General features: G+C 48.7%; 1 protein-coding gene across 1 annotated transcript in view; it reads left to right on the top strand.

Annotated features, from left to right (window-relative positions):
* LOC120029347 (pantothenate kinase 3-like) overlaps nucleotides 1-18,549 on the top strand; it is a 77,176-nt gene that overhangs the window by 52,179 nt on the left and 6,448 nt on the right. The window contains exons 2-3 of the mRNA XM_038974579.1: nucleotides 8,579-8,931; nucleotides 10,974-11,227. Of these exons, the coding sequence (XP_038830507.1) occupies nucleotides 8,579-8,931; nucleotides 10,974-11,227 (607 nt within the window). The remainder of the gene's footprint in view (nucleotides 1-8,578; nucleotides 8,932-10,973; nucleotides 11,228-18,549) is intronic.

Raw genomic sequence — 18,549 nt, 5'->3', positions numbered from 1 at the left:
TCTCCACACGCACCTCCCCTCTCCACACGCACCTCCCCTCTCCACACGCACCTCCCCTCTCCACACGCACCTCCCCTCTCCACACGCACCTCCCCTCTCCACACGCACCTCCCCTCTCCACACGCACCTCCCCTCTCCACACACACCTCCCCTCTCCACACCACACCTCCCCTCTCTACACACACCTCCCCTCTCCACACCACACCTCCCCTCTCCACACCACACCTCCCCTCTCCACCGCACCTCCCCTCTCCACCGCACCTCCCCTCTCCACCGCACCTCCCCTCTCCACCGCACCTCCCCTCTCCACCGCACCTCCCCTCTCCACCGCACCTCCCCTCTCCACCGCACCTCCCCTCTCCACCGCACCTCCCCTCTCCACCGCACCTCCCCTCTCCACCGCACCTCCCCTCTCCACCGCACCTCCCCTCTCCACCGCACCTCCCCTCTCCACCGCACCTCCCCTCTCCACCGCACCTCCCCTCTCCACCGCACCTCCCCTCTCCACCGCACCTCCCCTCTCCACCGCACCTCCCCTCTCCACACGCACCTCCCCTCTCCACACGCACCTCCCCTCTCTAGCACAGCTCCCCTCTCCACACGCACCTCCCCTCTCCACCGCACCTCCCCTCTCCACACGCAGCTCCCCTCTCCACACGCACCTCCCCTCTCCACACGCACCTCCCCTCTCCACACGCACCTCCCCTCTCCACCGCACCTCCCCTCTCCACACGCACCTCCCCTCTCCACACGCACCTCCCCTCTCCACACGCACCTCCCCTCTCCACACGCACCTCCCCTCTCCACCGCACCTCCCCTCTCTACACGCAGCTCCCCTCTCCACCGCACCTCCCCTCTCTACACGCAGCTCCCCTCTCCACACGCAGCTCCCCTCTCCACACGCAGCTCCCCTCTCCACACGCAGCTCCCCTCTCCACACGCACCTCCCCTCTCCACACACACAGCTCCCCTCTCCACACACACAGCTCCCCTCTCCACACACACAGCTCCCCTCTCCACACACACAGCTCCCCTCTCCACACACACAGCTCCCCTCTCCACACACACAGCTCCCCTCTCCACACACACAGCTCCCCTCTCCACACACACAGCTCCCCTCTCCACACACACAGCTCCCCTCTCCACACACACAGCTCCCCTCTCCACACACACAGCTCCCCTCTCCACACACACCTCCCCTCTCCACACACACCTCCCCTCTCCACACACACCTCCCCTCTCTACACACACCTCCCCTCTCCACCGCACCTCCCCTCTCCACCGCACCTCCCCTCTCCACCGCACCTCCCCTCTCCACCGCACCTCCCCTCTCCACCGCACCTCCCCTCTCCACACGCACCTCCCCTCTCCACACGCACCTCCCCTCTCCACACGCACCTCCCCTCTCCACACGCACCTCCCCTCTCCACACGCCCCTCCCCTCTCCACACGCACCTCCCCTCTCCACACGCACCTCCCCTCTCCACACGCACCTCCCCTCTCTACCACAGCTCCCCTCTCTACCACAGCTCCCCTCTCCACACGCACCTCCCCTCTCCACCGCACCTCCCCTCTCTACACGCAGCTCCCCTCTCCACACGCAGCTCCCCTCTCCACACGCACCTCCCCTCTCCACCCACACCTCCCCTCTCCACCACACCTCCCCTCTCCACCACACCTCCCCTCTCCACCACACCTCCCCTCTCCACACGCACCTCCCCTCTCCACACGCACCTCCCCTCTCCACACCGCACCTCCCCTCTCCACACCGCACCTCCCCTCTCCACACCGCACCTCCCCTCTCCACACCGCACCTCCCCTCTCCACACCGCACCTCCCCTCTCCACCGCACCTCCCCTCTCCACCGCACCTCCCTTCTCCACCGCACCTCCCTTCTCCACCGCACCTCCCCTTTCCACCGCACCTCCCCTTTCCACCGCACCTCCCCTCTCCACCGCACCTCCCCTCTCCACCGCACCTCTCTCTCCACACGCACCTCTCTCTCCACACGCACCTCCCCTCTCCACCGCACCTCCCCTCTCCACCGCACCTCCCCTCTCCACCGCACCTCCCCTCTCTACCACAGCTCCCCTCTCCACACGCACCTCCCCTCTCCACACGCACCTCCCCTCTCCACACGCACCTCCCCTCTCTACACACACCTCCCCTCTCCACCGCACCTCCCCTCTCCACCGCACCTCCCCTCTCCACCGCACCTCCCCTCTCCACCGCACCTCCCCTCTCCACCGCACCTCCCCTCTCCACCGCACCTCCCCTCTCCACACGCACCTCCCCTCTCCACACGCACCTCCCCTCTCCACACGCACCTCCCCTCTCCACACGCACCTCCCCTCTCCACACGCACCTCCCCTCTCCACACGCACCTCCCCTCTCCACACGCACCTCCCCTCTCCACACGCACCTCCCCTCTCCACACGCACCTCCCCTCTCCACACGCACCTCCCCTCTCCACACGCACCTCCACACGCACCTCCCCTCTCCACACGCACCTCCCCTCTCCACACGCACCTCCCCTCTCCACCGCACCTCCCCTCTCTACACGCAGCTCCCCTCTCCACACGCAGCTCCCCTCTCCACACGCACCTCCCCTCTCCACCACACCTCCCCTCTCCACCACAGCTCCCCTCTCCACACGCACCTCCCCTCTCCACACGCACCTCCCCTCTCCACACCGCACCTCCCCTCTCCACACCGCACCTCCCCTCTCCACACCGCACCTCCCCTCTCCACACCGCACCTCCCCTCTCCACCGCACCTCCCCTCTCCACCGCACCTCCCTTCTCCACCGCACCTCCCCTCTCCACCGCACCTCCCCTCTCCACCGCACCTCCCCTCTCCACCGCACCTCTCTCTCCACACGCACCTCTCTCTCCACACGCACCTCCCCTCTCCACCGCACCTCCCCTCTCCACCGCACCTCCCCTCTCCACCGCACCTCCCCTCTCCACCGCACCTCCCCTCTCCACACACAGCTCCCCTCTCCACACACAGCTCCCCTCTCCACACACAGCTCCCCTCTCCACACACAGCTCCTCTCTCCACACGCACCTCCCCTCTCCACCGCACCTCCCCTCTCCACCGCACCTCCCCTCTCCACACGCACCTCCCCTCTCCACCGCACCTCCCCTCTCCACACACAGCTCCCCTCTCCACACACAGCTCCCCTCTCCACACACAGCTCCTCTCTCCACACTCTCCTCCCCTCTCCACAGACACCTTCTCAACCCCCTTGTGGCTGCAGAGAGCCGGGGGAGGGGGAGGAAAACGGACACCTTTCACCCACATGTCCTGGTCTGTCTGTTCGTCACACTGCCCCTTCATCTGGACACACACACACACACACACACACACACACACACAGCCCCTAAAGCTGTACAGGGCAGGTGCCTCTGGTGGGGTGACTGTCATGTGCCTCTAGCCTTGCTCCCTGATAAAGAATGATTCCACTACCAGGGAGGCAGGTTTGCCTATTGCCCTAGTAATCCTTCAACCTGAGAAAAGGTTGGAACAGCAGACCTTGGTCTCATTTAATCAGTTGGAAGTGAGGGTTATCTTGTTTTTGTTTTATAGTCTTTGCTGTACAGTGTGCTTTATTTAATTTTTTTCAAGGCTCTTTAAAGACGATTAAAAAAATATATATATTTATTACTTCCCTGCATGTTTTTGTGGATTCCTATCAGATATGGTTTAAGGACAATTCCATAATAACGGAATTACGCTTTGACAAAAAAACCTTTGATTTCAAAGTTTAACAAACCATACAAGTCTATGCACAAGGACTACTTTCAACAATTTTCACCGAAAAATTTACAAAAAACTAATTTGGTGGAAGAACTGTGCCAATGCAATCTTTGGTAACGGACTAATAATCAAATTTCCCTTCGGTTTTTAATGTGACTCTGTTTAAAAATCTCCTCCCAATTATGATTTAAAAGATGTCTGCAGAAAGAATGGGCTGTCAGCTATGATATGGCACCTTGAGTTTTGAAAAAATCTCTTTTGGCTATTATAGTACAGTAAGTGAAATTGATTTACACTCAGTAATTGAATTACATCATGGGTCTCTGATTTGTACTACACAGAAATGGATAAATATGGCTATGATTGTTATTCTCCTCATGTTTCATAGGTTTGGATATCGCAGTGGCGTAGAGTGCAGCGCAGTACTAGGGCTGGGAGATATGGTCAAAATATCATATCATATATGGTATTTTTCAAATTCATGACAGTATTTGATGCTATTTTATGTTTTTGATTAATAAAAGTTCTACATTTGCTTTATGGGTAGTGTTTTCACCCTAGGGTGGCAACACATATATTCTAAATTATTTCAATGGGTCTTTCTCCATTCGGATTGTTTTATACTGTCAGAGCAGCTAACAGATCACTGCACCTGTACATAGCCCATCTATAAATAGCCCAAACAACTATCTCTTCCCCTACTGTATTATTTATATAGCTCCTTTGCATCCCAGTATTTCTACTTTGCACACTCATCTACTGTCAAATCTACCTACCATTCCAGTGTTTTACTTGCTATATTGTATTTACTTCGCCACCATGGCCTATTTATTGCCTTTACCTCCCTTATCTCACCTCATTTGCTCACATTGTATATAGACTTATTTTTCTACTGTATTATTGACTGTATGTTTGACTCCATGTGTAACTCTGTTTTTGTATGTGTCGAACTGCTTTGCTTTATCTTGGCCAGGTCGCAGTTGTAAATGAGAACTTGTTCTCAACTTGCCTACCTGGTTAAATAAAGGTGAAATTAAAAAATACTGTTCAATTCAACTTCAACCTAAAATATTTTCCTGCATTTCCATCAATGTCTGCAATTCCGGCACTCCTTTGTGTATCGAAATACTTGGCCTTATTTTTAACCAAATGGTGCAATTGTGATTTAGATCAAAACACTTAGGTGAACTTTTGGAATCATGGAAATGGAATGTTTATTATAATTCTATAGTTAGAATATAAATAATAGTGGGCACTTTGAATACAGTGTTTGACATAACTCGTCCATGGCATTTTAATTTGTTGTTATTGCGACAGGGTAGGAACCAAAGTGACGTTCAGTGTTCCTAGGAGACCCTATAATCTTTGGCTACATTAAATCTTTGTTGATATAGCCAACATATTCATGCTTCGCCTATAACTCTTTGATTTAGAAGATACTGTTGCACAAACAACATGCTGATTTAAGCCTGCACCAGTACTGGTATCAATCAGGCTGTATTAGCTAGCTCAGTATTTTTATTAGCTAGCCAGCTAACTAGCGATTAGCATTAGTGGCTAACACGATTTAGCTTAACTTGCTAAGAAAATACAAACTAGGTGTTTGCAGATGTAAGAAACACAAACTAATATTGCAATTATTTTACGCTTGTGGATTGATATTAAGATCAAAGTGTTAACATTGTTGTCATCAACATTGTTGCATGTGCTGCGTTGACCATGCAGACTGAACGAACGTGTCTCGTTGTCAAGCAACAACAAATACGCTCCTTGAGTGACGGGGGGCGGGACTAGGTCTGTTTGGAAAGCGGCATGGCGAGAGAGAGCGGAGAGGGATGACACAAGTAACGGAGTAAACTATAAAAATGGACGTTACACACAGCGCTACACAATTTGAACAAACCAAACATTAAAATAACGTTATAGAAGGTAAAGTAAAAACCCAAACCGGTCCGTGCATAATTACCGGTGTGTGTGTGTATATAGTAAAATATGGTATACCGCCCTATGCAGTATCATAGAGTATAGTTTAGTGCAGTACCTTATAGTTTAGTAGAGTACAGTGCAATATACTGCACTATACCCTCTACTGTGCTCCACTCACTGTCCTATGCTATCCAAACTTGTAAAACATACAGTACCAGTCAAATATTTGGACACACCTACTCATTCTGGGATTTTTCTTTATTTTTTTACTATTTTCTACATTGTAGAATAATAGTGAAGACATCAAAACTATGAAATAACACCTATGGAATCATGTAGACCACTGCGCCACTCGGGAGGCAGCATCAAGTCTTCTTGGGTATGACGCTACAAGCTTGGCACAGCTGTATTTGGGGAGTTTCTCCCATTCTTCTCTGCAGATCCTCTTAAGCTCTGTCAGGTTAGATGGGGAGCATCTATTTTCAGCTCTCTCCAGAGATGTTCGATCGGGTTCAAGTCTGGCCTCTGGCTCGGCCACTCAAAGACATTCAGAGACTTGTCCCCGAAGCCACTCCTGCGTTGTCTTGGCTGTGTGCTTAGGGTCGTTGTCCTGTTGGAAGGAATACTTATGTAAATAAGATTTTTCTGTTTTTATTTTTTAATACATTTGCAAACATTTCTACAAACCAGTTTTTGCTTTGTCATTATGGGGCATTGTGTGTAGATTGACGAGGAAAATGTTTTATTTATTCCATTTTAGAATAACGTTTCAACGTAACAAAAATGTGGAGAAAGTCTAGGGGTCTGAAATACATTCCTAAGATTATGTAGGCTTAACGCCAGTCAAAACAAAAAAAGTAGAATAACTATTCATTTCTGAAGGCTTGATTCTGTCGGCATACTTGAGACTTGATTCTGTCGGCATGCTTGATTCTGTCGGCATACTTGAGGCTTGATTCTGTCGGCATACTTGAGGCACTGTTCGTTCTGATAGGAGAGAGAGAGGTCACTGCAACATTTTTAAAATACACTACATGAACAAAAGTATGTGGACAACTGCTCGTCCAACATCTCATTCCAAAATGATGAGCATTAATATGGAGTTGGTCCCCCACTTTGCTGCTATAACAGCCTCAAATATTCTGGGAAAGGCTTTCCACTAGATGTTGGAACATTGCTGCCGGGACTTGCTTCCATTCAGCCACGAGCATTAGTGAGGTTGGACAATTAGGCTTGGCTCGCAGTCGGTGTTCCAATTCATCCCAAAGGTGTTCGATGGGGTTAAGTTCAGGGCTCTGTGCAGGCCAGTCAAGTTCTTTAACACTTACAGTTGCGCGGGACAGCTCTAGCTGGGCAGAAATTTGACGAACTGACTTGTTGGAAAGGTGGTATCCTATGATGGTGCTACATTGAAGGCAGTGGTGGAAATCCCGGCCGGCCAAACCCTCCCCGTAACCCGGACGACGCTGAAACATCTGTGCTTATAGCCTCCTGCCTTGTGCGCATTGCTGCGCTTACAATGTGAAGAAATAGCCCAATACTTTATCAACATTTTAAGCTAAACGTTCTGATCTGTTGCATCATTTGCTTTTTAAAAGTGTTTTTTTGACGTGCAGTGGTTGTATTAATTTGGGATCTATCGCTTCCCACAACTGTACCAGAGTATGTTTGGAATTTTCCTTTCGCGTCACAGGAGGAGGACAATCTGACCAATAGAATAGGTTAACTTTTGTAGTATGGCGGATAGTAGATTCATAGGCTAGTACTTTTGCTGTTCGTTAGTGCTACTCATCTCCTACTCATCTTGTTGGCTGATGAAAAGTAAATGTGGACAGTTCATATTCGATAAGGAGGCGCATGGTAGCATTCCCGATGTCTGTCTTCACTTGTAGACTACTTTGGAGCTGCGATACCTGTGAGAAGGACCTGATCACGTGACAGGCATTGGCTAATAAGAAATTAGATATCTGAGCAAGCCATGTGAGCTGGGAGAAGGGAATTATAACGATTATACTCAGCCCAAGGGCACAACAGACACTTTGGTTGCAAAAGGATATATATATATTTTTTTTAAAGAATACTATTGCTGTCTAAATGCAACCTTGCTTTCCAACTGCATGAACGGGGCGGCAGGTAGCCTAGTGGTTAGAGCAGGTAGCCTAGTGGTTAGAGCAGGTAGCCTAGTGGTTAGAGACAGGTAGCCTAGCGGTTAGAGACAGGTAGCCTAGCGGTTAGAGACAGGTAGCCTAGCGGTTAGAGACAGGTAGCCTAGCGGTTAGAGACAGGTAGCCTAGCGGTTAGAGACAGGTAGCCTAGCGGTTAGAGACAGGTAGCCTAGCGGTTAGAGACAGGTAGCCTAGCGGTTAGAGACAGGTAGCCTAGCGGTTAGAGACAGGTAGCCTAGCGGTTAGAGACAGGTAGCCTAGCGGTTAGAGACAGGTAGCCTAGCGGTTAGAGACAGGTAGCCTAGCGGTTAGAGACAGGTAGCCTAGCGGTTAGAGACAGGTAGCCTAGCGGTTAGAGACAGGTAGCCTAGCGGTTAGAGGCAGGTAGCCTAGCGGTTAGAGCGTTGGACTAGTAACCGAAAGGTTGCTTGATCGAATCCCCGAGCTGACAAGGTAAAATATCTGTTCTGCCCCTGAACAAGGCAGTTAACCCACTGTTCCCAGGTAGACCATCATTGTAAGTAAGAATTTGTTCTTAACTGACTTGCCTAGTTAAATAAAGGTTACATTTAATAAAATAAAAAAATGTAATTGAACAATTAAATGCATCAGGCAGACGGATTGGTTCTTTTCTGATGACAGGGATACGACAGCGAAATGACAGGCAAACGACCCAGTAAAATAACACCTTCAATGCTAATGTATTTCTTGTTTTGCCTTGACAGCCTTCCCCTGGTTCGGGATGGACATCGGCGGTACTCTGGTGAAGCTGGTCTACTTCGAGCCTAAGGACATCGCGGCGGAGGAGGAACAGGAAGAAGTGGAAAACTTGAAGAGCATCCGCCGCTACCTGACCTCCAACACGGCGTACGGGGAGACGGGCGTCCGAGATGTCCACCTGGAACTGAAGAACCTGACCATGTGTGGCCGGACGGGCAACCTGCACTTCATCCGCTTCCCAACGCAGGCCATGCACCACTTCATCCAGATGGGCAGAGACAAGAACTTCTCCAGCCTTCACACCACGCTCTGCGCCACTGGCGGAGGGGCCTACAAGTTCGAGAACGACTTCAGAACGGTGAGTGAGAGAATGAGACAACGGGTGACCTGACAACCTTGCAGCCTCATTTCTACCAGTATGTCACATGTGCAATCAGAGGGAAAAAAACCTCTAGACCACCTTTACTCCACACACAGAGACGCGTACGAAGCTCTCCCTCGCTCTCCATTTGGCAAATCTGACCATAAGAGTCTGTAATAGCTACTTGTTTCAAGCAGACCACCATTGTCCCTGTGCCCAAGAAAACGAAGGTAACCTGCCTAAATGACTACCGTCCCGTAGCACTGTAGCCATGAAGTGCTTTGAAAGGTTGGTAATGGCTCACATCAACACCATCATCCCGGGAAACCCTAGACCCACTCCAATTCGCATAATGCCCCAACAGATCCACAGATGACGCAATCTCAATTGCACTACACACTGCCCTTTCACACCTGGACAAAAGGAACACCTACGTGAGAATACTGTTCATTGACTACAGCTCAGCGTTCAACACCATAGTGCCCACAAAGCTCATCACTAAGCTAACGACCCTGGGACTAAACATCTCCCTCTGCAACTGGATCCTGGACTTCCTGATGGGCCACCCCCAGGTGGTATGGGAAGGCAACAACACACCTATCATGCTAATCTTCAACACTGGGGCCCCTCAGGGGTGCATGCTTAGTCCCCTCCTGTATTCCCTGTTCACCCACGACTGCGTGGCCAAACAATACTCCAACACCATCATTAAGTTTGCAGGTGACACAACGGTGGTAGGCCTGATCACCGACAACGATGAGGCGGCCTATAGGGAGGAGGTCAGAGACTTGGCAGTGTAGTGCCAGGACAAATACCTCTCCCTCAACGTGATCAAGACAAAGGAGCTGATCGTGGACTACAGGAAAATGAGGGCCGAACACGCCCCCATTCTCATCGACAGGGCTGCAGTGGAGCAGGTTGAGAGTTTCAAGTTCCTTGGTGTCCACATTACCAACAAACTAACATGGTCCACAAACACCAAGACAGTCATGAAGAGGGCACAACAAAAGCTTTTCCCTCTCAGGATACTGAAAAGATTTGGCATGGGTCCTCAGATCCTCAAAACGTTCTACAGCTGCACCATCGAGAGCATCCTGACCGGTAGCATCACCGTCTGACATGGCAACTGCTCTGCGTCTGACCGTAAGGCGTTACAGAGGGTAGTGCATATAACCCAGTACATCACTGGGGCCAAGCCTCCTGACATCCAGGACCTATATAACAGACACGCGTCAGAGGAAGGCCCCAAAAATTGTCAAAGACTCCAGTCACCCAAGCCATAGACTGTTCTCTCTGCTACCACACGGCAAGCGGTACCAGAGGGCCAAGTCTAGGTCCAAAAGGCTCCTGAACAGCTTCTACCCCCCCCCCCCCCCCCCCCTCCCAAGCCATAAGACTGCTGAACAATTAATAAAATGGCCACCCAGACTATTTGCATTGAACCCCCCCCCCCCCCCCCCCCTTGTTTTTACACTGCTGCTACTCAGTGTTTATTATCTATGCATCATGCATAGTCACTTTGACCCCACCTACATGTACAAATGACCTTGACTAACCTGTACCCCAGGACACTGACTCGGTACCGGTACCCCCCGTGTATATAACCTCATTGTTGTAATTCTTTTTTTTTTTTTACGTTTATTTAGTAAATATTTTCTTAACTCTCTTTTCTTAAAACTGCATTGTTGGTTCAGGGCTTGTAAGTCAGCATTTCACAGTAAGGTCTACACCTGTTGTATTCGGCGCATGTGACCAATAGAGTTTGATTTGATTCCAGTCAAGGAAGGGTGTTCTGTGTTTGATAAGACATTGTTATATATTTTTTCCCTGGACTTGTTGAGGCCGATGAGGTACTGTACCAGTTCTGCGAAGACCAGCTCTGCTGTCAGGCACTTGGTTGTGGTGCTGGTCCTCTCTGTTCTCTGGCCGCAGACCTGATTTTGTTTACATAGTCACCAGCTCCCTCAACTCCGACTGAGGTTTTGCTTCATGCTTTGATTTGCCTCACACCCACCTCTCCTCCTCCTCCCCCTCTACAGATGGCTGATTTAGAGCTGTTGAAGCTGGATGAGCTTGACTGTCTGATTCATGGCCTGCTCTACGTGGACTCCGTGAGCTTCAACGGCCACCCTGAGTGCTTCTACTTGGAGAACCCGTCAGACACCCAGAACAGTGTGCAGACACCGTGCAGTCTGGCCGACCCGTTCCCTATGCTGCTGGTCAACATTGGATCTGGGGTTAGCATCCTGGCTGTGTACTCCAAAGACAACTACAAACGGGTCACTGGCACCAGGTACAGGACACAGTGGACAGGGATTCACTTTTTTAAATATATTTTTTTAAAGCCTTGCAAGGTCTGCATTTTATGATTTCTGGTAGTGTTTAAAATCTGAAATGTTTCAGGACAGTGCTGTTCACCAATGCCAATTCAAATCCATTTGTTGTATTGGTTTTATACAGTATCTACATGCTTTGACAACAGTCCAAAGTCATTTTTACTGATCGTCAATGGACTGGGTTTTCCCAGGTGAGTTATTTTCTGGCATGTGGGGAGTCATTGTACAGAAAGGAACTGTCATCTTCAAAAAGACCCAGATTTGTAGTTTTCCTCATTTAAAAAGAGAGAGAATCATCATACCATGTAATGCCAACAGAGATTACAGAGAAAAACAATCATTTACAACTCTCTTCTTTACTACGAAGAGACAGAATCATTAGATCATTAGTTTTGGTACTGTCCATATGTAGCTTGTTTTTGGTTGCAGGTTCAGGAATGGCTGAATAATTGAAACATTTACCTGGAGCTAACTCTGCAAATAGCACTGCCGGGTGATTTTATAAAGTCAGTCAATTAATCAATAGTAGATACTGTCTGTCTGCTCGTTGCACAGGGACAGTCTATATTTACCATGTTCCCTAGACAGTAGATACTGTCTGTCTGCTCGTTGCACAGGGACAGTCTATATTTACCATGTTCCCTAGACAGATACTGTCTGCCTGCTCGTTGCACAGGGACAGTCTATATTTACCATGTTCCCTGGACAGTAGATACTGTCTGTCTGCTCTTTGCACAGGGACAGTCTATATTTACCATGTTCCCTAGACAGTAGATACTGTCTGCCTGCTCGTTGCACAGGGACAGTCTATATTTACCATGTTCCCTAGACAGTAGATACTGTCTGTCTGCTCGTTGCACAGGGACAGTCTATATTTACCAGGGACAGTCTATATTTACCATGTTCCCTAGACAGTAGATACTGTCTGCCTGCTCGTTGCACAGGGACAGTCTATATTTACCATGTTCCTTAGACAGTAGATACTGTCTGTCTGCTCGTTGCACAGGGACAGTCTATATTTACCATGTTCCCTGGACAGTAGATACTGTCTGTCTGCTCGTTGCACAGGGACAGTCTATATTTACCAGGGACAGTCTATTTACCATGTTCCCTAGACAGTAGATACTGTCTGTCTGCTCTTTGCACAGGGACAGTCTATATTTACCATGTTCCCTAGACAGTAGATACTGTCTGCCTGCTCGTTGCACAGGGACAGTCTATATTTACCATGTTCCCTAGACAGTAGATACTGTCTGCCTGCTCGTTGCACAGGGACAGTCTATATTTACCAGGGACAGTCTATATTTACCATGTTCCCTAGACAGTAGATACTGTCTGCCTGCTCGTTGCACAGGGACAGTCTATATTTACCATGTTCCCTAGACAGTAGATACTGTCTGCCTGCTCGTTGCACAGGGACAGTCTATATTTACCATGTTCCCTAGACGGTAGATACTGTCTGCCTGCTCGTTGCACAGGGACAGTCTATATTTACCAGGGACAGTCTATATTTACCATGTTCCCTAGACAGTAGATACTGTCTGCCTGCTCGTTGCACAGGGACAGTCTATATTTACCATGTTCCCTAGACAGTAGATACTGTCTGCCTGCTCGTTGCACAGGGACAGTCTATATTTACCAGGGACAGTCTATATTTACCATGTTCCCTAGACAGTAGATACTGTCTGCCTGCTCGTTGCACAGGGACAGTCTATATTTACCATGTTCCCTAGATGGTAGATACTGTCTGTCTGCTCGTTGCACAGGGACAGTCTATATTTACCATGTTCCCTGGACAGTAGATACTGTCTGTCTGCTCATTGCACAGGGACAGTCTATATTTACCATGTTCCCTAGACGGTAGATACTGTCTGTCTGCTCATTGCACAGGGACAGTCTATATTTACCATGTTCTCTAGACGGTAGATACTGTCTGCCTGCTCGTTGCACAGGGACAGTCTATATTTACCATGTTCCCTAGACAGTAGATACTGTCTGTCTGCTCGTTGCACAGGGACAGTCTATATTTACCATGTTCCCTAGACAGTAGATACTGTCTGTCTGCTCGTTGCACAGGGACAGTCTATATTTACCAGGGACAGTCTATATTTACCATGTTCCCTAGACAGTAGATACTGTCTGCCTGCTCGTTGCACAGGGACAGTCTATATTTACCATGTTCCCTAGACAGTAGATACTGTCTGCCTGCTCATTGCACAGTGACAGTCTATATTTACCATGTTCCCTAGACAGTAGATACTGTCTGTCTGCTCGTTGCACAGGGACAGTCTATATTTACCAGGGACAGTCTATATTTACCATGTTCCCTAGACGGTAGATACTGTCTGTCTGCTCTTTGCACAGGGACAGTCTATATTTACCAGGGACAGTCTATATTTACCATGTTCCCTAGACGGTAGATACTGTCTGCCTGCTCGTTGCACAGGGACAGTCTATATTTACCATGTTCCCTAGACAGTAGATACTGTCTGCCTGCTCGTTGCACAGGGACAGTCTATATTTACCATGTTCCCTAGACAGTAGATACTGTCTGCCTGCTCGTTGCACAGGGACAGTCTATATTTACCAGGGACAGTCTATATTTACCATGTTCCCTAGACAGTAGATACTGTCTGCCTGCTCGTTGCACAGGGACAGTCTATATTTACCATGTTCCCTAGACAGTAGATACTGTCTGCCTGCTCGTTGCACAGGGACAGTCTATATTTACCATGTTCCCTAGACGGTAGATACTGTCTGCCTGCTCGTTGCACAGGGACAGTCTATATTTACCAGGGACAGTCTTTATTTACCATGTTCCCTAGACAGTAGATACTGTCTGCCTGCTCGTTGCACAGGGACAGTCTATATTTACCATGTTCCCTAGACAGTAGATACTGTCTGCCTGCTCGTTGCACAGGGACAGTCTATATTTACCAGGGACAGTCTATATTTACCATGTTCCCTAGACAGTAGATACTGTCTGCCTGCTCGTTGCACAGGGACAGTCTATATTTACCAGGGACAGTCTATATGTACCATGTTCCCTAGACAGTAGATACTGTCTGTCTGCTCTTTGCACAGGGACAGTCTATATTTACCATGTTCCCTAGACAGTAGATACTGTCTGCCTGCTCGTTGCACAGGGACAGTCTATATTTACCATGTTCCCTAGACAGTAGATACTGTCTGCCTGCTCGTTGCACAGGGACAGTCTATATTTACCAGGGACAGTCTATATTTACCATGTTCCCTAGACAGTAGATACTGTCTGCCTGCTCGTTGCACAGGGACAGTCTATATTTACCATGTTCCCTAGACAGTAGATACTGTCTGCCTGCTCGTTGCACAGGGACAGTCTATATTTACCATGTTCCCTAGACGGTAGATACTGTCTGCCTGCTCGTTGCACAGGGACAGTCTATATTTACCAGGGAAAGTCTATATTTACCATGTTCCCTAGACAGTAGATACTGTCTGCCTGCTCGTTGCACAGGGACAGTCTATATTTACCATGTTCCCTAGACAGTAGATACTGTCTGCCTGCTCGTTGCACAGGGACAGTCTATATTTACCAGGGACAGTCTATATTTACCATGTTCCCTAGACAGTAGATACTGTCTGCCTGCTCGTTGCACAGGGACAGTCTATATTTACCATGTTCCCTAGATGGTAGATACTGTCTGTCTGCTCGTTGCACAGGGACAGTCTATATTTACCATGTTCCCTGGACAGTAGATACTGTCTGTCTGCTCATTGCACAGGGACAGTCTATATTTACCATGTTCCCTAGACGGTAGATACTGTCTGTCTGCTCATTGCACAGGGACAGTCTATATTTACCATGTTCTCTAGACGGTAGATACTGTCTGCCTGCTCGTTGCACAGGGACAGTCTATATTTACCATGTTCCCTAGACAGTAGATACTGTCTGTCTGCTCGTTGCACAGGGACAGTCTATATTTACCATGTTCCCTAGACAGTAGATACTGTCTGTCTGCTCGTTGCACAGGGACAGTCTATATTTACCAGGGACAGTCTATATTTACCATGTTCCCTAGACAGTAGATACTGTCTGCCTGCTCGTTGCACAGGGACAGTCTATATTTACCATGTTCCCTAGACAGTAGATACTGTCTGCCTGCTCATTGCACAGTGACAGTCTATATTTACCATGTTCCCTAGACAGTAGATACTGTCTGTCTGCTCGTTGCACAGGGACAGTCTATATTTACCAGGGACAGTCTATATTTACCATGTTCCCTAGACGGTAGATACTGTCTGTCTGCTCTTTGCACAGGGACAGTCTATATTTACCAGGGACAGTCTATATTTACCATGTTCCCTAGACGGTAGATACTGTCTGCCTGCTCGTTGCACAGGGACAGTCTATATTTACCATGTTCCCTAGACAGTAGATACTGTCTGCCTGCTCGTTGCACAGGGACAGTCTATATTTACCATGTTCCCTAGACAGTAGATACTGTCTGCCTGCTCGTTGCACAGGGACAGTCTATATTTACCAGGGACAGTCTATATTTACCATGTTCCCTAGACAGTAGATACTGTCTGCCTGCTCGTTGCACAGGGACAGTCTATATTTACCATGTTCCCTAGACAGTAGATACTGTCTGCCTGCTCGTTGCACAGGGACAGTCTATATTTACCATGTTCCCTAGACGGTAGATACTGTCTGCCTGCTCGTTGCACAGGGACAGTCTATATTTACCAGGGACAGTCTTTATTTATCATGTTCCCTAGACAGTAGATACTGTCTGCCTGCTCGTTGCACAGGGACAGTCTATATTTACCATGTTCCCTAGACAGTAGATACTGTCTGCCTGCTCGTTGCACAGGGACAGTCTATATTTACCAGGGACAGTCTATATTTACCATGTTCCCTAGACAGTAGATACTGTCTGCCTGCTCGTTGCACAGGGACAGTCTATATTTACCAGGGACAGTCTATATGTACCATGTTCCCTAGACAGTAGATACTGTCTGCCTGCTCGTTGCACAGGGACAGTCTATATTTACCATGTTCCCTAGATGGTAGATACTGTCTGTCTGCTCGTTGCACAGGGACAGTCTATATTTACCATGTTCCCTGGACAGTAGATACTGTCTGTCTGCTCATTGCACAGGGACAGTCTATATTTACCATGTTCCCTAGACGGTAGATACTGTCTGTCTGCTCATTGCACAGGGACAGTCTATATTTACCATGTTCTCTAGACGGTAGATACTGTCTGTCTGCTCGTTGCACAGGGACAGTCTATATTTACCATGTTCCCTAGACAGTAGATACTGTCTGCCTGCTCGTTGCACAGGGACAGTCTATATTTACCAGGGACAGTCTATATTTACCATGTTCCCTAGACAGTAGATACTGTCTGCCTGCTCGTTGCACAGGGACAGTCTATATTTACCAGGGACAGTCTATATGTACCATGTTCCCTAGACAGTAGATACTGTCTGTCTGCTCTTTGCACAGGGACAGTCTATATTTACCATGTTCCCTAGACAGTAGATACTGTCTGCCTGCTCGTTGCACAGGGACAGTCTATATTTACCATGTTCCCTAGACAGTAGATACTGTCTGCCTGCTCGTTGCACAGGGACAGTCTATATTTACCAGGGACAGTCTATATTTACCATGTTCCCTAGACAGTAGATACTGTCTGCCTGCTCGTTGCACAGGGACAGTCTATATTTACCATGTTCCCTAGACAGTAGATACTGTCTGCCTGCTCGTTGCACAGGGACAGTCTATATTTACCATGTTCCCTAGACGGTAGATACTGTCTGCCTGCTCGTTGCACAGGGACAGTCTATATTTACCAGGGAAAGTCTATATTTACCATGTTCCCTAGACAGTAGATACTGTCTGCCTGCTCGTTGCACAGGGACAGTCTATATTTACCATGTTCCCTAGACAGTAGATACTGTCTGCCTGCTCGTTGCACAGGGACAGTCTATATTTACCAGGGACAGTCTATATTTACCATGTTCCCTAGACAGTAGATACTGTCTGCCTGCTCGTTGCACAGGGACAGTCTATATTTACCATGTTCCCTAGATGGTAGATACTGTCTGTCTGCTCGTTGCACAGGGACAGTCTATATTTACCATGTTCCCTGGACAGTAGATACTGTCTGTCTGCTCATTGCACAGGGACAGTCTATATTTACCATGTTCCCTAGACGGTAGATACTGTCTGTCTGCTCATTGCACAGGGACAGTCTATATTTACCATGTTCTCTAGACGGTAGATACTGTCTGCCTGCTCGTTGCACAGGGACAGTCTATATTTACCATGTTCCCTAGACAGTAGATACTGTCTGTCTGCTCGTTGCACAGGGACAGTCTATATTTACCATGTTCCCTAGACAGTAGATACTGTCTGTCTGCTCGTTGCACAGGGACAGTCTATATTTACCAGGGACAGTCTATATTTACCATGTTCCCTAGACAGTAGATACTGTCTGCCTGCTCGTTGCACAGGGACAGTCTATATTTACCATGTTCCCTAGACAGTAGATACTGTCTGCCTGCTCATTGCACAGTGACAGTCTATATTTACCATGTTCCCTAGACAGTAGATACTGTCTGTCTGCTCGTTGCACAGGGACAGTCTATATTTACCAGGGACAGTCTATATTTACCATGTTCCCTAGACGGTAGATACTGTCTGTCTGCTCTTTGCACAGGGACAGTCTATATTTACCAGGGACAGTCTATATTTACCATGTTCCCTAGACGGTAGATACTGTCTGCCTGCTCGTTGCACAGGGACAGTCTATATTTACCATGTTCCCTAGACAGTAGATACTGTCTGCCTGCTCGTTGCACAGGGACAGTCTATATTTACCATGTTCCCTAGACAGTAGATACTGTCTGCCTGCTCGTTGCACAGGGACAGTCTATATTTACCAGGGACAGTCTATATTTACCATGTTCCCTAGACAGTAGATACTGTCTGCCTGCTCGTTGCACAGGGACAGTCTATATTTACCATGTTCCCTAGACAGTAGATACTGTCTGCCTGCTCGTTGCACAGGGACAGTCTATATTTACCATGTTCCCTAGACGGTAGATACTGTCTGCCTGCTCGTTGCACAGGGACAGTCTATATTTACCAGGGACAGTCTTTATTTATCATGTTCCCTAGACAGTAGATACTGTCTGCCTGCTCGTTGCACAGGGACAGTCTATATTTACCATGTTCCCTAGACAGTAGATACTGTCTGCCTGCTCGTTGCACAGGGACAGTCTATAT

The sequence above is a fragment of the Salvelinus namaycush genome, chromosome 35, assembly GCF_016432855.1.
Source record: "Salvelinus namaycush isolate Seneca chromosome 35, SaNama_1.0, whole genome shotgun sequence".
Taxonomy (NCBI): Eukaryota; Metazoa; Chordata; class Actinopteri; order Salmoniformes; family Salmonidae; genus Salvelinus; species Salvelinus namaycush.
Note: the sequence above shows the minus strand (reverse complement) of the source record. Positions and strands in the feature narration are given on the sequence as shown.